At 42.4% G+C, this 19,551-nt stretch overlaps 1 protein-coding gene across 1 annotated transcript in view; it reads left to right on the forward strand.

Annotated features, from left to right (window-relative positions):
- The window catches only part of adcy2a (adenylate cyclase 2a), a 190,660-nt gene that overhangs the window by 153,007 nt on the left and 18,102 nt on the right, over nt 1-19,551 (forward strand). The window contains exons 8-17 of the mRNA XM_082150260.1: nt 117-275; nt 424-556; nt 756-932; nt 1,559-1,602; nt 1,970-2,050; nt 2,164-2,233; nt 2,435-2,532; nt 2,732-2,816; nt 5,185-5,322; nt 6,508-6,627. Coding sequence (XP_082006386.1) covers nt 117-275; nt 424-556; nt 756-932; nt 1,559-1,602; nt 1,970-2,050; nt 2,164-2,233; nt 2,435-2,532; nt 2,732-2,816; nt 5,185-5,322; nt 6,508-6,627 — 1,105 coding nt within the window. The remainder of the gene's footprint in view (nt 1-116; nt 276-423; nt 557-755; nt 933-1,558; nt 1,603-1,969; nt 2,051-2,163; nt 2,234-2,434; nt 2,533-2,731; nt 2,817-5,184; nt 5,323-6,507; nt 6,628-19,551) is intronic.

Genomic DNA, 19,551 nt, shown 5'->3' on the forward strand with positions numbered 1-19,551 from the left:
TGCATAGCCATGTGTCTTGTCTAAATGTGTTTCTAATCATGGGCATAAGGTTAAATCAATGCTCTGATGTGTGATGGGATGTGTTGTCGTTTTCTTCTTCTTCCTTTTCTATATAGGAAAGTGCGAGATGCCACAGGGGTGGACATTAACATGCGAGTGGGAGTTCACTCTGGAAACGTTCTCTGTGGTGTGATTGGCCTCCAGAAATGGCAATATGATGTCTGGTCGCACGATGTGACTTTAGCTAATTACATGGAAGCAGGTGGTGTACCTGGGTAAGCCATTGTGGGGGTTTTATGTAAGTGTATGCTTAATTTATGTTGTTATTCATAATTATAATATGCATTTTTAGTTTGTAGAAGATGTGCAATTGTTAAAAATCTGGCGATATAACAATAGTAATTGCAAGTTCTTGATGAATAGACGAGTCCACATCACCTCAGTGACCCTTGAGCACTTGAACGGGTCATATAAGGTTGAAGATGGAGATGGCCAGGAACGTGATCCTTATCTAAAAGAGCATGGAGTTGTAACTTACTTAGTGATCAACCCAAAGGTATGGAAATCTCTAAACAAATGAACAGTCACTTTTGTTTCCTTCAAGTCTAAAGTTTTCTTTCAAAACTTTATTGCCAATGCTGCTTTCCTTTTACAAGCTCTTGTGGCAATACATATTATGTTGCTAAGTTGTCCAAGATACTTCGTTGAGTAGGTTTAGTGAAGTTTGTCTAGAATCTAGTATGTGTTTTTTTTAGGTAGAGAGAAAGAGTCCTCAACACCACTACAGACCCAGACACACCATTGACGGGGCTAAAATGAGAGCTTCAGTGAGGATGACCCGATACCTGGAGTCCTGGGGTGCAGCCAAGCCTTTCGCCAACCTTCACCACAGAGACAGCATGACCAATGAGAACGGAAAAATCAACACTGCAGTGAGTCTTCCTATGAACACTTTTTTTTTTAACACATTCTTCAACATTTTCAAGGCCTAGATTTTACAGTGGAGACCTAACATAGTATTTACCAATAATTGTTTATTGTACAAAAGTAAATGAAAATATCCTTAAATAATTTTTTTAAATGACCTCTGACAAATTTGAAAGCAGAAGTTTTATTTGATTTACCTGCCTAACACATGAAACAAACACTTTTTGTAATATACAAAGCTGGTAAATCGGCCTTTGATGTTAACAGATCAATGGCTGTCTGTCTAACGAAACTCTACAGTATTATGCCATATTATCTAGAAACAGTTACATTTGCTGCCAAAATACTTTATTTTGATTAGACGGACATCCTTTGATGTTAGGAACATAAGACGTTTTACTATTCTAACAATGCACGCGTAACTGGTCCTACTCAACCCAACCTGAGTGCGACTGGAAGGACGCAGCCTCTAGCACACCTCTTGAGGCCAGGGGAGTAAGGTTTACACGCACAACTCTTACTAGCCTACATTTTGTTCTTGTGTCTCTCTTTTTTTCTCTTTCTTTTTTTTTCTTTCTGAGATGTCCCTACTGCTAAAATTACTCACCACCTACTCCTTCCTTATTAACAGGATGTCCCCATGGGCCAGTACCACTTTCAGAGACGTTCAGAAAGGTGATTTAAGTTCTGTATCTTTATCCAACAATCACATTATGTGAGCATACTAAAAGCAGTTATACTACAGTAGGTAAAATATTTGATCTGTTCTAAAACCTAGTGAGCTGTCATATACTGTATGTATTGCACATGATGCTGCCTTAGAAACAAGGTATCTTAGGAGGCAGCATAATTTAGAAGCCTATCTTCTGGAATAACCTTCACTTCACTACTTTTATAGACATGTTTTGACTTTTGTAATAGACATAGTATCAGAACAAGGAACAGAACGAAGGAATATGTATAGAATTAATTGAAATGGTAAATATATTTTAAATGTTTATGAATGCAAGACAAAGAGACATTAAGTCAGTGTCCTCTTCAGAACAAAATCTCAGAAGAAGCGTTTTGAGGAGGAACTCAATGAGAGGATGATTCGAACTTTCGATGGCATCACTTCTCAAAAGTAGGTCATCTCATATCTCAGCTGTATATATTTACCCCCGATGTTTAATGACTCAGTTCTTTGTTGGTTGGTTTTATCTATCCATTTCTCTCTCTTTTTTTAAATTTCCATAGACAATGGCTCAAATCAGAAGACATTCAGAGAATATCCTTGTTTTTCCACAATAAAACATTGGAGAAAGAGGTTAGCATTGATACTTCGCAATGTTTACTTGAAGTGTAGTCATCCATAGTTCATCAATAACACATCAACATATCAATAATTAAAACACAAACCTGTTTGCTTTCACCCACAATGACACGGAATGAGATGAATCAGTCAACTAAATAAAAAAATACACTAGAGTCAAATGCTCTTTGAGAACAGTGTGTCTATTCCCTGCAGTATAGAGCAACGACCCTGCCGGCCTTCAAATATTACATCACCTGTGCCTGCTTGATATTCTTCTGCATTTTCATCGTGCAGATCCTGGTCCTGCCAAAGTACGTTCATTCATCTCTGCACATGTTTCACAGTGCATTACAACACAAGATTGTAGTGAATTGTAGTGAACTGGAGCTGTCAGGTTGAATTTGTTAAATTTGAGTTTGAGATGTCAGAATGAATTTGTGAGCGAGAACACCTGTTCTCACTCTCTTCAGTTTGTGATTTAAGACACCATGTGCTCTCTGTCTATTTCAGAACTGCAGTATTGGGAATATCATTTGGAATGTCCTTCTTAATTCTGTCTGTGATTCTGCTCATTTGCTTCATTGGGCATTTCTTGGTAAGTGCCAGTGGAGTCTATAGTATTTATTTTGTTCATAATGTCAACTCTGTTTTAGCAGGAGTTGTCTTGTTGGTTCATTTCACACAAGACAATTACATTAAGTTAGGTACATAAAATTAAAATTGCACAAACTACTTGTTCTTCTTTTTAGAATAAATACATTTGTCTGCTATTGTTTGGAGCATTCTGTGAAAAAGAAGTACATTTAAAAAAAAAAAATCCATTAAACACATTTAGGGCCAGATTTACTAAAGAGGGCAAATTTGAATCAGAGAGCAATCCCATAAAAGTGCAGATAGGAGTCGAAAGTCCTGCACGTGATGACGACCCGCAAATTACAGAAAACAGACGCAGCCGGATCATTTCCATAAAGACTAATGCAATCTACCAAGAGCAGTGCAAATTAGCATCTGGTTGAGGCATGCTTTTTATGGAGCGTTAAATAATGGTGCAAATACCAGCAAATATTAGTAAATCACCTTGCATGATTAATTTGCATTAATCCTGGTTCAATCTAAGCCCTTTCTGTGAAACCAGGCTTAAGTGATTTAACACACACCATCCAGGATAACAAATCTGTGACACTTTTTTTGGTCACAACCCACCAATTGAGAACACCTGGTACAGAACACAAAGAGTTGTCATTGCTATATTCCTTATCTATTGGAGTCCAAGGACATTGCAAAGATGAGCGAGTCTTTAGTTTGACTCAATGAAAGAATCTAGACACAATATATCATGCTTTATATATTAGACGGAGAGATAATCCTGCATTAAAAATCAGCATATACAGAATAAAACAGAGCTTTACAGGTTAGTGCTGAGGTCATGTTCATTGTGTACATTTTGGAAGGTCTTATGCTTGCTTAATACTGTGATAGTGACTCAGCTCCTATAGCTTGAGTAGGTTGCTTGAGCTGTAGCTATATTTCCCAAATGTACAAGAAAAAAAAAAGGTGCTTGAAATGTGTTTATTCTCCACCATGACCTTGCGAGAACCGTGCGTCAGTTGAGGATGAGTTATACAGATTTCCTACCACAATAATATGATTCATCCCACCACACAATTTGGTACTGCACTAATGTAATAAATGTACTTAAATAACTTTACATAATAAATTATCCTGAAAAATTACTTAAAGGTGCTCTAAGTGATCCCGGGAGTCGTAACTTCTTGTTGACATTCGAATTGTTGTCAAACAAAACGGAAGCTAGCTAGACCCTCCCTCCTCCTCATCCCGTCTCCTTCCTCCTCTCCTCCCTTCCGGCATAAAGGAAAATCAAAATAGTCACTACAAACAAAGTTAAGTTTTACTGATACTTCATTCAACGTGTAATGTCGCGAGGTTAGATAAATGCTTTTATATATTGCAGAACAGAATGCAGAAAAAGAGAAACATTATCTTAATCGTTTCGCCACCTGAGGTTATAACTATAGCTCCCATACAAGGACGCAATAATAGCAAGATAACGTTAGCTTCGCGTTTCCCAGTGAGCATAAACAACGGCGGCGGCGTAAACAAATTTAGTCAAAGTTGTCAATAGCCTATAAATGGACATTCAAATTCATATCAAACAGTGGGTGAAAACAGTCATTCACACAAATTGTCGCCCTACTGTGAATTTGCTTGATCATTTACAATAGAGATTGATCGCTGCTAGAAACATACATGTTGTATTCACCAAAGTTAACGCTGACTGCATAGTTCTAGCTAATTACATCCTTGTGTTGGTTTGGCGAACATGAACGTCAGTTTAGAAAGAAAAATGGATTTACCTGTTCTGCAAAAACAGAGCAACTATGTCGGATTGGAAGCCCTTCTGCCGGCGGAGTTCTCGCCACCTTTCGGAGGTTTTTCCGATGTAAATTCGGGACTTCACGCGTTCCTTATCCTTGTCCCTCTTCTTTGCAATTTGTTCATCGAAACGTCGTCTCTTTGGTCGTGTGTCGACCATAATTCAAACTTCCCTCTTCATGCTTCTCTCTCCTCCACACCCCCTTCATGTGTACGTGCACTAACCCCCCAAACCCCACCCTCCAATACTTCTTGTCGGTCATTGGCTGGAACACTGTTTGTTGTGTTTCGTGGTGCGGGTGAGCCCAGTTTGTTTTTGTTGCCGTTTGTGGAGCCTGTGGTGTCTAGAGAGACCGCGTTTTTTTACAGTGTGTTCGGGGGACAGGCAGCTAGCGGATAGTGAGGAGATGTTTGCTGTATGTGACAAAAAATGTTTGGGCCTAAAAAACGTGTCGCATCACTTAGAGCACCTTTAAGAGACTTTCTTTCTAATCATCTTTTGAATTCTATGAATAAAAAATCGTACTTATTCTTTCTGTATTATTTTCATTTGTGTTGACCAACACTAGCATTGCAATAAGACGGCCTCTGCATCTTGGCTCTGGATCCTTAGATCCTCCGGAATCATCGCCAACAAGCCCTGGCCACGCATCACCCTCACCATGGCAACCACAGCCCTCATCCTGATCATGGCTGTCTTCAATATGGTATGTCGACCACAATGATACAGGACATTTCATATGAATAATTTTGTGCTTATGGTCATACAAATACAACACTGAGAAGCTTCCTAATTGGATCACACACATTACATTAGGGGCATTGACCACAGGAGTCTGACATGCGTTATTGCGAAGTTTCTTGGCAGAGAGTTGTGTCCATCTGCGCCCCGACTGCAGAGAGCGGTTTGGCCTCCAGTTTTGGCCATTCCACTTGTGGCATATGTCACCGTTTGTAAACAAACATGAAACAAAATTGTCAGTGTTAATCTTGTATTTATCTGTCATACAGGTCGGGGGGGGGGGTCCTTTTTGTGTAATAAACTGTATGATTTGTCCTATGCAATAGGACAGAAAAACCTTTCAAAAAACGAATTGCGTTTTATTAAATCAGAATCAGTTGATTTAATTCATTGTTCATTTATTTTTCATTTACTAATTAGGAGAAAATGAAGTCACAAATCACAATCCAATTGTGAACATTGCAGTTTTATGTATATAAAATATTATATATTTATAGTTAGTCAGAAGAGAACTGGCCCCCCGACTGAGCTTGGTTTCTCCCAAAGTTTTTTTCTCCATTCTGTCACCTGATGGAGTTTTGGTTCCTTGCCGCTGTCGCCTATGGCTTTTGGCTTGCTTAGTTGGGGACATTTAACATTTAATATTCAACAATAATATTGATCTGACTGCATTAACACCATTATATGAGAACTGAACTTCTCATGAAGTTTCACCGAAGCTGGCCGATGACATCACTGTTTTCTCCAGAGCGGCTATATATATTAATGAACTAAATTAATAACTTACCGTCACTGAACTTACTTAAGCTGTACTACGATGCTATTTTCTTCTAGAAACAAACTTTGTTACATTATTTTCCTGTTATCTCTGTAAAGCTACTTTGAAACAATCTGTATTGTAAAAAGCGCTATATAAATAAAGGTGACTTGACATGACTTGACTTGCCATTGGAATAAAAAAATAAAAAAAACATAAATAAGATTCTTCAATATTAAGATTTTACATTCCCCAATGATACAATTAAAAATGAACGTCGCTTCGATGTTGCTTTGATGTTGCTTAAATGTGATAAACAATAAAACACCTTTTTTCTTCTTTTTTTGTATGTGCATTTCTTCAATTCAAAAGGCATTCATTTTTTTTTTGCAGTTCTTTGTAGAAGACAACCTATCTTCCACAGATGCTGTTTATAATACATCAAATGAGACACGTCTTCAGCCTGATGGGCAACCCATATCTTACCTGGACAAGAACACATTCTACCTTCCTGTGAGTTAACTATAGTGTTGTGTGTCCTTGTTAGCATCTTAAATAAAATCAAACAGCTTTTCAAGCTCTTCAGATGGACCTCCAAACTGTTTACTAAATATTTTGATACATAAAATTATTGTTGCTACTTGCTCAATTTACTTAAAAATGATCTAATACAGTGCAGCTCTTGACATGATGGCCTAATTTAATTTGTGGATCATGCATGGAGAGTAAATGTGGAAACTAAGTGTTTTATGCGACAAGAAAAGCAAGAATTGTTTAATTTAGAAGAGGTTTTGTTAAGTTTAGCTTTGGTGGTTACGATTGTGGTTAGCTTGTACTAAGAATAAATATATTGTGAGAATGAGTATATTAGGTAATATGTAATTTTCTTCTAGCACTATACAGTCTTGGCCAAAAGTATTGGCAGTGACATAAATTTTGTTTAGCAAAGTTTGCAGCTTTACTATTTCTAGATTATATTTTCATGTTTCAATGGTATTGGTACTGAAAGTGACAGTGAAAGCTAAGATACTCGAAATTTGTCCTCTGCATTTTACCCATCCAATTTAGTGCACACATTAGGAGCAGTGAACACACACACAGCAAACTATGGACACACACACCCAGAAGTGGGCAGCCATTTTTGGTGTGGCACCCGGGGAGTGATTGGGGGTTAGGTGCCTTGCTCAAGGGCACCTCAGTCATTTCCAGCCGGTATTGAGAATCGAACCCGCAACCTTCGGGTTATCAGTCTGACTCTTTAACCATAAGTCCATGACTGCTCCAAACTGGAAAACAGTGATATGCATTTGCTAAGTTTTAAATGCTTTTATTGACCCAAAAAACAAAAACAAAAAACATTTATGCAATATTTAGAGTGTTGACCCTTCTTCTTAACCTCTGCAATTCACTCTGGCATGCTGGACATCAGCTTCTTGGCCAAATATTGACTAATGGCGATCTATTCTTGCCTTATTATCGCTTGGAGTAGATCACAATTTGTGGGCTCTTGCTTGTCCACTCGATTTTTGAGGATCCGCGGCAGGTTCTGGTATGGGATTAAGTTGTGGTTAGTTGCCTTGCCATGGATCTAAAATTTCAATGTGACGATCTCTGAGCCACTTCATTATCATTCTTGCCTTGTGACAATGAATGGATCATCACCAAATTGCACCTGGATTGATAGGAGACATATGGATGGTCTCAGGTCTTCACTGTTGTCATGACACAGGACTCATGGTAGAATTCACCTCTTTTTCTCCAGACAATTGATTTTCCAGATGTCCCAATAGCTGGAAGGGGGCTTTATCAGAGAAAATAACTTTGCACCAGTCTTCTGCGGTCTAATCCTTGTACTTCTGCAGAATTTCCTTGTATGTCCTTGATGTTTTGTTGGAGAGAAGTGGCTTATTTGCTGCCCTTCTTGACACTATGTCATTGTCCAAAAGTCTTGGCCTCGCTGTGTGTGCAGATGCTCTCACACCCTCCTGCTGTCAATACTGAGCAAGCTCTACTGGTGGGGACACGATTCCATAGCTGACTCCTCAGGAGGAGATAGTCATGGCGCTTGCTGGACACTCTGGGACATCATGAAGCCTTCTTCAGTGCAGTTGAACCTCTCCTTGGAGTTCTTGATGAGTTTGTAAATGGTTCTTTCAGGTGCAATATTCCTTGCAGCAATTTCCTTGCATGTGAGGCCATTTTGATGCACAGATGGTTGCACATCTTTCTTTGGCGATAACCATTGCAAACACAATGATTGGAAGCACTTCTTATAACAATCAGTCTGATTTTATAATCCATCAGAATGATAGATTGATTTCACCTGACTACTTGTGCATACTTTCCCATGCCATGTGCTGATGATATGATTGGTGAAATGATGTTAACTGGTCATTTTGTGTCAGGGCCAAAACAGTGAAATTTGGGTTTTTGTGTTAAAGTTATTTGTGTGCGTGTGTGTGTGTGTGTGTGTGTGTGTGTGTGTGTGTGTGTGGCCATAACATACATAACACACATACTATAACATTCATTACGTAACAGCTAGTAGTTAACTACAATAATTAATTTGAGATACTTTGACATGTCCAATTTTATTGTAGTTTACTTAGTTCAGTTTTTGCTAAACAAGATAGTTTACATTTTATTTTTAAGAAAACCTATTTCCAACATGTGGAATTAATGTCAACAAATAAATTTCAGCTAAAGAGTTATTTTTTAAGCATATAATTAATGCATAGCTATTTTCCTCTATGCCATGGAAAACTATTCAGTGTGAAGATAATTTTCCTTGTTGTTATAGGATTATCATTTCGTGATTAATGCAGCTTAACCCCAGTTTTTCAAATAGGGATTAAATTACCTAATTACACAATGGCTGCGTTCGAAACCGCATACTTCCCTACTATTTAGTATGGGAAAAAGAGTAGGCGAGCGAAAAAGTATGTACAAATCCAAAAGAGTAGGCGAGAATTACCTGGGTGACGTACTAATTATCGCGAGATTCGGACTTAAGTGCGTTCGAATATGCCTACTTTCCTACTATATAGTAGGCGAAAACAGTACGTGAAGGAAGCAGTACGTTCGAAACATCAGTATTCATAAAAGAGTAGGCGAGAAGTTCCTGGATGGCTTACTGCTTTCGGCCAGATTTTCGAGTGCTCGACCGATGGATACTCTTCTATCCCAGGAGGCCACGCGAGAGGATACGTCATTATCAAACATCGCAGAGATCAGCGACGCGGGTGCTTTCAAATGTGAGTAAACAAAAAATTGCATGTGTTGAACTACTGTGGAGTAAACTGTTGAATTGTTGAAAGTGTAAAGACGTTACACAGTATAGTATAGTTGTGATTTTGCTGTAAAAACACGTTTTATTATGTATAACGTTAGCTAACAGGGGAGCTCCAGTAAGGACACGTAAGTTAGGTCTCTAAAGTGGATTTACATAAACCATATACATCTTAAAGACGCTTATTTTAAATGTCTATTTACATCTGACAAGAAAATCTTGAAATATCACAACATGAAATAGACATCTGAGTGATGAATGTGTGCTATTATGTAGAACAAATCTATAAAGTAACTAAACATAAGTTATCTATTTTATTTGTCCGTTAGTAGTTGATAAATTGAGGAACATTTATGTTGGATAAAAAGTTAAAACAACCTCAACATGTAAATGTAGTGTTGAGCTCATAAATCACAAAAGTTATGTGAATCTTTTCTGGATGTTACAGGGTCAGATGATGAACAGATGTGTGTTTATCCGGTGGAGAGTGGCTCATGATGCTGCCATCAAAGGCTTTGAGTGAGTATACTACATAAATGAATAACAACAACTATTTAAATATTAAGTTGTCATTTCAAACAGAGCTACATCACTTTTCTGATTCTTGATTTCTGTGCATTTGCTGCACAGCTTTTGTGGTGGAGCAGGACCTGCGAGAGAAGATGATGGCGGCATTTGTGAAAAAAAGCGCTTTTGTATTCTAAATAATACTGAAATCAAATGACATTGTGCGGTTAAAATGACTGCTTTTGTGTTATGTTTGTGCATTTTTGTAGGATCTGAAATGTCAGCAGACTGGTGTGAGTACTGAGGATGAGGAGGCCAGAGCAGAATCCTGGAGATGGTGCCATGGATGAGTCCCTCCATCACTCCACCTGCTCTTACGAGACCCTCCATCACTCCACCTGCCCTTATTGCCTCAGATTGTGAAGCACAACACATCACGCAACAACCTCAGGCACGAAGGCACGGCTCACCTCTGGCGGTCAGCTGATTCATCAGAATAAAGCCGCAGAATGGGAACCGCTGTGTTGAGATGGCAGAAGGATGTGGGGTTCAGCGCCTGTAGCCTACATACATGATTGTAGTTTGAATAAAGCTTTGTTTCATGTGTTGATTTGTATATACATTTGTTTATTGTGTGATGGTGACTTTCATTTATTCTTTTACTAATTTATTAATATTTCTCATTGTTGTCAGTAAATAAAATATAATTATTTAATTAATGTTTTATTTAATTGTTTGAATGAAAATGTAGATATGTTCATTATATACACATCTAGAGTGTATTCATTACTTTTTTTTATAATTTTTTTTTTTATATCATTTTCAGTAAAAAGTAATATAATTAAGTATTGGTCAGCATTTATCGTTGATATTATTGTATGTTTTGGGCTGGGATAGCAATGCAATTCATTCTGGTGTAATACAAATTTTTAATATTAATGATACTTAAATTTTCCAAAGGCGAATCTTCGCACAACTGCCCTTTGTGCAGACATTACAAACGCTGAGGAAAACCATTCTAGGTAGGGCTGTCGAGTTACTGATGTTATGAGGTATATATATGTATATATTATGGGTTTGCATACATAATATGAGATTTTTTACACAGGAAAAAATAACCTACAAGGTTGAATATCTTAATATATATTTTCTTAAATAATTCATTATAATACATTTAAAAAAAAGCATTTTTTTGTTATTTATAGGCCTAGGCCTGAGGGATGAAACGAGTTAAATTCAACAAGAAAAAGAGGAAAACATAAAACAGTTAGCCACTTTTGCTTGTAGATGAAAATGTTTGGATATAAAATAAAGAAATTAACAACATATTCAAGAGATGACAATTTTGGGATTTCGTAATAAAAATAAATAATATCGTTAAGGATAAAACGGTGGGTCACATTAGTAGGGTTAAATATAAGAACTTAAATCAACCCTAAATGTATTCACAAAATAAATGGGCTGCAGTTTCTTCAAAAAGACCACAAAATGAGCAAGTTTAATCAATATCAAGATATTTACAGATAGATATTTAAACGTGTCGTTCAAAATCTTTTAAATTGTTGCGCGTGTGATCGCGCGTCGTATGTCACATGATAACGTCAACATGGCAGATGTCCGGTTCGCTATGGAGGTATTTTTGGTGCAAAACTACTGAACGCCTGTGACAGTGGAATGTGTAGTTGTAGAGAATAGCCACATATGTGTATCAGTAAATTTGAAGTCACAGAGAGAAATGTTTTAAGAGTTGCAAACTTGTAGACTTTTTTTTATCTTCCACAAACACAACACAACAGTTACACCTTCTCAAATTCTTCATTGCAGGTGCACAAATCCTATTCTACAAATCACAAATTAAGAAACTCATACGCTCACATTTTTGCTACAGTTGCTGCAGTGAATATGGTGCAAAACGTACTCGGTTACTATCGTAACCTCGGTTCTCTCTAGAAGAGGGAACGAGTACTGCGTAAGATATCTTACGCTAGGGGAAAATCCTTTTCCGTGAGATATTGAAGCCAAAAATTATCCTTAATTTTGTAATAATGCAAAACGCGTTGCAGCAGCAATGCAGACATAGGCGAGACAGCTCGCGCGCCTATTGGCTGCTCTGCGGCAACTGCAGCAGCCTATCGAGCGAGGCCTGGCGTGACGTCAGACCCAATCAGGGCACTTCGCGCCCGCTGCGTCACGTCCCGCCGAAATGGGCGTGGTCTAGGCCTATAAATATCGCTCGCAGGCAGCTATTATCTGGTTTTTCATCATCGAAGCAACCAGAGCGTGTGCATGCACGGCAAGATACGCAGTACTCGTTCCCTCTTCTAGAGAGAACCGAGGTTACGTTAGTAACCGAGTACGTTCTCTTACGAGAGGTCTCTCGTACTGCGTAAGATATCTTACGCTAGGGGACCCAATGTAAAACGCCGTGCATGCTGAGATCTGACACCAAAGACCCAAGGGCGAAAGCCCGGGGTACATATAGTGCACAATCACTCAGTGAACTCACAGAGAGCCCGGGAAGAAGGAGGGGTGCAGCCTCACTTTTCCACATAAAGTAGCGTCGATGGGACGCGAATTTCATCATACAGACAGGGCGGGGTACGGCCTGAACTGATGGGGAAAAATGTGGGTCTTACACAGTTTGCCCAGCTTTAAACTGTCGAACATTGAGCTGTGCTCAGCAAACGCAGCATTCTGAGCTGAACGCATCAGGTCAGATAATACTGGTAGTTTAGACCGACAGCAGCCTGGCCTGCAGGGCGGGAACTTCTAGGTTATAAAACCTTATAAATGTAGACGGGGAGGCCCAGCCTGCCGCCATACAAATATCTTGCAAGGCAATCCCACTTGACCAGGCCCACGAAGAGGCCATGCCTCTCGTGGAATGCGCTCTGACACCCAAAGGGCACTGCATGCCCTTGGAGGCGTATGCCAGCGCTATAGCATCAACTATCCATCTGAATAGGCTCTGTTTCGACGCGGCTAGTCCCTTAGAACGTCCGCTAAACGAAACAAAGAGCTGTTCCGTCTGTCTGAAAACAGACGAGCGAGACACATAAGCTCGTAATGCCCTGACTGGGCAAAGGAGGCTCGCGTCTCTTTCCTCATCAGGGACCGGTAGGGCTGACAGAGAGATAATCTGCGCCCTAAACGGTGTGTTGAGGGATTTTGGAACATAACCGTGCTTAGGTTTGAGTATAACTTTTGAGTCATTGGGCCCAAACTCCATGCACGCCGCGCTCACAGAGAGCGTGTGCAGATCCCCTATGCGCTTCACTGAAGCGAGAGCCAGCAAAAACACCGTTTTGAAAGACAGGTGTTTCAAATCGATTGACTGTAAAGGCTCAAATGGCGCACCTTTCATGGCTTCCAGAACCGTAGAAAGGTCCCATACGGGGACTGAGGGAGGTCTGGGAGGATTCAGTCTCTTAGCTCCTCTAAGGAAGCGGATGACTAAATCGTTCCTTCCTATTGACTGACCAAGCGTTGTTTCTGAGAACGCTGCTATAGCCGCCACATAAACTTTGAGCGTGGAGGGGGCCCTGCCCCCATCCAACAGCTCTTGTAGGAAGGAAAGCACCTCCGTCACATCACAGTTTGTGGGTGACACACCACGGGCTGTGCACCAGCCCGAAAACACTGACCATTTCGAAGAATAGAGTCGTCTTGTAGACGGAGCTCTAGCCTGCGTGATCGTGTTTAATACTCCTTTAGGGAGTCCAACATGTACCCGTTGATGGCCCAGACATGAAGGGACCATAGTTCCGGGTGAGGATGCCAGATCGAGCCGCGGGCCTGTGAGAGGAGATCTCTCCTCACTGGTACTGGCCACGGGGCAGTACTTGCTAACTGCATCACGGCTGGGAACCAAGGTTGGTTTTTCCAGAACGGTGCTACCAGCAGTACTGAGCATCCTTCTTCCCTGATCCGTTCTATCACCTGAGGCAGGAGAGAGACGGGGGGAAAAGCATAGAGCGGGCGGCGGGGCCACACATGGGCCAGCGCGCTCCTGCTCTTGGAGAAAAATTCTTGACAGTGAGCGTTTTCTTGAGACGCAAACAGGTCCACTTCCGCTCTGCCGAATTTCTTCCACAGCAGTTGGACTGTCTGTGGGTGTAGAGACCATTCGCCTGCCGGAACATTGTTCCTGGACAGTCTGTCTGGTCCTATATTCATGATCCCTGGCACGTGCGCTGCTCTGAGCGAGCGCAGGTTGCACTGAGCCCATACCAGGAGGCATTCTGCCAGCCTGTACAGTTTCTCGGATCTGATGCCGCCCTGGCGATTTATGTAGGACACCACAGACATGTTGTCCGAACGGACCAAGACGTGGTGACCTTTTATTTGGGGACAACAACGCGTCAGCGCGTTGTCTACTGCCAGCATTTCGAGGCAGTTTATGTGCAGGAGCTTCTCCCGTTCTGACCACTGGCCGAAGAACGGTCTGCCCTCGAGCAGCGCTCCCCATCCCGAGGTGGACGCGTCCGTGGACACCACTTTCACCCTCGAGGAAGTCCCCAGGCTTACACCTGATTGGTACCAGTCGTTCGCTTTCCAGGGTTTCAGAGCTGTAACGCATTTCTGATTGACCCTGAGGCGAAGCAAACCGGGTGCCCACGCTTCGCGTGGGACTCGCGCTTTCAGCCAAAACTGCAGCGGGCGCATGCGGAGCAGACCCAGCTGGAGCACTGACGATGCTGAGGCCATGAGACCTAGCATCTTCTGAAATCTCTTGAGCGGGACAGACGCGCCGCAGCGAAAAGAGTTCGCTGTGCGTCGAATGTCTACCGCGCGCTGTTGTGATAGTCGCGCTATCATGGATAGTGAGTCCAGTTCTGTGCCCAGGAAAGATATTTTCTGACTGGGTGACAGGGAGCTCTTCGCCCAATTGACACTCAGACCCAAATCCTCGAGGTGATCGAGTAAAATGGTCGTGTGTTCTATGAGCACTGCGCGAGATTGCGCTAGAATCAGCCAATCGTCCAAATAGTTCAGCACTCGCATGCCTCTCATTCTGAGGGGTGCGAGCGCCGCATCCATGCACTTCGTAAATGTACGGGGTGCTAGGGACAAACCGAACGGCAGGACTGTGTACTGATATGCCTGGCCCTCGAAGGCGAATCTCAAATATCGCCTGTGACGTGACGCTATCTGTATTTGAAAATACGCGTCTTTCAGATCTATTGACACAAACCAATCTCCTTGGCGAATCTGCACAAGGATTTGCCTGGTCGTGAGCATCCTGAACTGTCGCTTCACAAGCACTTTGTTCAGTTGCCTTAGATCTAGTATGGGTCTGAGACCCCCGTCTTTTTTCGGTACCAGGAAGTATCTGCTGTATAGCCCTCCCTCGCTCTGATCTTGAGAGAGAGGTTCTATGGCCCCTTTGCTCAATAGTTTCGTCACTTCGGCTCGAAGTAGATGTGCTACTTCTGTTTTTACCGTGGTCTCGACGCGCGCCACATAGCGGCGAGGGCGTCGGCGAAACTGCAGCGAATAGCCTCTTTCTATAATGTTCAGCACCCACTTCGAAACCCCGGGTAGCTTTGCCCATGCGTCTGCATGGATAGCTAGGGGTCGCATACGAAGCGCGCTCCGCTCGCTCAGCGATGGAGAAGCTTCGGTGTGCTGTAACACAAGCGTGTCGCTCGTGACATTTGAGGCATGGGGCGCGCTGATGACAGCGGGCAGATTGCCCGCGCTCGACTCCTCTGCGGTGGTTAACCGCGAGGGGGAGGGCTGGGCGGTTCCCGTGGGAACTGTCATGTCTATGTGTGGATGTGGGCGCGGGACAGCGGGCACATTTATCACACCGAAAGCATCGTTCGCTTGCGTGAAGCGAGTGCACGTTGGTTTCGTTTTTACAGAAACCGTGAGACATGCATAACGTGGTGTTAGTGGGCACATTCACCATGTTTGAAGCGCAATCGGTCTGAGCCGATTCATGTGCGCGAGCCCTGTTTGACGGGCTGTGCTTGTGTGTAGAGATGGGCACTGGGCAGTGGGCATTCTTCTTACACATAAAGCACCATCGGCCGTGGCCGGGACACCAGAAAAAATTCACACTTATGGGATTTATCTGGGTAGCCGTAAAAACGGCGTTTGTGTGCAGGCAAGCGGGTGACAGAACCGACTTGTTTACTGCAGGATACACTGGAACAGTCACATTTACTGGAACTGAACGAGCGAGAAGTTGCCATAGAAACAGAGAGCGTCAACATGCTGGCGTTTATTGCAGGCCTGCGTGCATTACAACAGGCTTGTTCACTGCAATATTGACATTTCCAGTCGCCTGAATTCCAGAGGGGAATGGGAAATGTATAGGAAAAAGGAGGTTGGTCCGTCCGCAGCGGGACCAGAAAAACTCCCTTTTTTCCTTACGCCAGTGACGCACGGAACACCATAGAAACGGTGTTTGGGTGCAGGCGAGCGGGTTGTACAACGCGCTCGTTGGCTGCAAAATACACATCTGCAGTCGCCTTTTCAGGGAACTGACAGAGCGAGCATTGACGGCATAATTTTATCTGCCGGTAGACCCGGGGATCGAACGCGGGTCTCTCGCGTGCAAAAACCTGAGAGTCTGCCACTGGGCCACAGGGGGAGACACATTGTAACTCAGTTAGCGCGAGTATTATAAGAGCGCGTCAACGTGCTGGCGTTTGTTTGCAGGCATGCGTGTATTACAACAGGCTTGCTCACTGCAATACAGACATTTCCAGTCGCCCGAACTTCAGAGGGGAATGAGAAATGTACGAGAAAGAGGAGGTCGGTCCGTCCGCGGGGGGACCAGAAAACGCTCTTTTCTCCTTTCGCCAGTGACGCACGGAAACCATAGAAACGGTGTTTGGGTGCAGGCGAGCGGGTTGTGCAACGCGCTCGTTGGCAGCAAAATGCACGTCTGCAGTCGCTTTTCAGGGAACTGACAGAGCGAAGCATTGGCGGCATAATTTTAACTGCCGCTAGACCGGGATTCGAACTCCGGTCTCTCGTGAGAAAAACCAGTGATTCCGCCACTGAGCCACAGGGGGGAACGCAAAGGTTTTCGGATGCACGAGCATATAAGAGCGTCACATGCTTTCTTCGGCGTATGCTTGCAGGCGCGCTTGTATTAAAACAGGCTCGCCTGCTGCAATATTGATATTTCCAGTCGCATGATCAGGGAACTGGGAATATGTATGAGAAATTGAAGGTCAGTCCATCCTCGGAGGGACTAAAAAACACATCTTTCTCCTTTCGCCGGTGAGTGACGCATGAATGGGGCGCAGAAGGCAGGGTAGCTTTCTTATAACGTAAAGAAAAACTAACCCCGACCGTCCGCTTCCAGCCTCCCTTGTGAGCGGCGCAGTTTGCGCGGCTTGAACAGAGGGAGAGAGAAAGCTAGCCCCGTGACCGCCCGCTCCTGACATCCTCTGTGAGCGGCGCGGTGTGCGCGGCTCGAACAGAGGGAGAACAGGTATCGTCCCCCAAGCAGGCAAGGCAAGCGGGCGAACCGGCAAGCTTTGCGGGTTGGGGGGGGGGGGCGGAGGAGCAGTCTCGGAGAAGGATGCCAGGTGAGTCCTCAGAGTCACCATAGGCAGTACCTAACTCGCAGTGAGGGCAGTCGCCGCCAGCGAGTGCGAGAGCTGCGTGATCAGGAAAAGGGGCGTCTTGAAAAAGACGCCCAGCTCTTTTAGTGCAATGGGAGTGTGTGTCGCGGCGGCGAGCACACACACATACATAAACACAGTAGCAGAGAAAGGATATAATGCCGGAAAGCGCAGCAGGAAGGCAAGGAAGGCGGCGCGGCCAGCGACTTCAGTGACTCGTCCCGCTGAAGGTGCTCTCTTTCAGACGGCGCGGCTTCTTATCCAGCTCCAGCGATGCGTGTGCTTCGCTTGAAGGATGAAAAATCAGATAATAGCTGCCTGCGAGCGATATTTATAGGCCTAGACCACGCCCATTTCGGCGGGACGTGACGCAGCGGGCGCGAAGTGCCCTGATTGGGTCTGACGTCACGCCAGGCCTCGCTCGATAGGCTGCTGCAGTTGCCGCAGAGCAGCCAATAGGCGCGCGAGCTGTCTCGCCTATGTCTGCATTGCTGCTGCAACGCGTTTTGCATTATTACAAAATTAAGGATAATTTTTGGCTTCAATATCTCGCGGAAAAGGATTTTCCCCTAGCGTAAGATATCTTACGCAGTACGAGAGACCTCTCGTAAGAGAACGCATTTACACACCCGCATCAAGAAATGTGAAGTCACGGAGAAATTTTGCTCATCTGCAAATCAGTATGTGAATTCATCCAATGAGAGTTGCACACTTGTAGAATATTTTCTCACAAATGTCTTGTATATTTTTCTAGCACAAACACAAGTACATAACTACAGCTGCTTGAATCTGCTGCGACGAATCTCAAACACTGTTTTTCGCTTTCAAGTGACAAGTTTTGCGCGCTCTCCCTTTTGCACCGAGTGCAACGTGAAAAGTGGGGCAAAAGTGAGTTGTGCATCTGTAGAGGCAGTGGGCGGAGCCTACATGAATATTCATGAGTTTCCCGGGCATGTGCGTGGAACTGCTCATTCTAGTTCACGCTCCTCGTTTCTCAGCAGGTTTAATGGATTATTTCAAAAAAGGTAAATATAGTTTCAGCGCGAACTTAAACTACAATTGTGTATCGTTTTGTTAAATTCATAATGTTGTTATTAATTCGTCACTGACTGAATGATTGCTGGCATTCACTTCGTGTAGGCCTATATACAGTAGCTACAGCAAACTTCAACTCGCCGTATAAATTGCACCTTGCGAAGCTTTAAAACTGTGGCTTTTACTAATTATTATCATTTGTTGATTGCAATGAATTAAATAAACCTTCTCAAATGTATCTGTGGGCTAACACTTTTTAAAATATATATAATATATCCTGGTGTGATTGTTCTTAAATTCTTGTTCGTTTAAATAAGCCAAATCATTTAAGACCAAACTCAAGCATGAATGTGTTGCTTTAATACATACGTACAATTTGGATTAAACAAAATTGTATGGACAAAAGTGGATAAATTACATTTGATACAACTAGGTTACTGTAAATGAGAAACAAAAAACACTTAACATTATTTTACGGAATATAATAAGCCACCAATTAAGCCACCAAAATATTTACCAACATACTGGCAAAATAATGTAACAATATTATTTTTAATGTTTTGATTGCAAGGTGTGCTTGTGCTGGTTTTGATTTAATAATATATACACGGTTCAAAAGTTTGGTATTAGTAAGGTTCTAAGGTATCAAGACTACATTTATCTGAAAAACAGTAATATTGTGAAATATTTTTATCAACTGTCTTCTATTTTAATGTTTAAAAAAAAATATTGTGATGGCAGAGCTCATTTTACTCTAGATTTCAGTGTCACATGACCCTTCAGAAATCATTCTAATACTGATTTGCTGCTCAAGAAACATTTCTGATTTTTATCACAGTTGAAAATGGTTGTGCTGCTTAATGAAGTGTGGAAATTGACCTTGCCTGCTATAAAAGTATAACATTTCTTAAATCATAGTGATTCCAAACTTTTGTCATGCAAATCTTAAATACCAGAATGTCATGTTTTAACATTGATCCAACAAAGTTTAAAGGTTTCATTTTCAAGAGTTCAAGTCAG

The sequence above is a fragment of the Leuciscus leuciscus genome, assembly GCF_965113295.1.
Source record: "Leuciscus leuciscus genome assembly, chromosome: 20".
Classification (NCBI taxonomy): domain Eukaryota; kingdom Metazoa; phylum Chordata; class Actinopteri; order Cypriniformes; family Leuciscidae; genus Leuciscus; species Leuciscus leuciscus.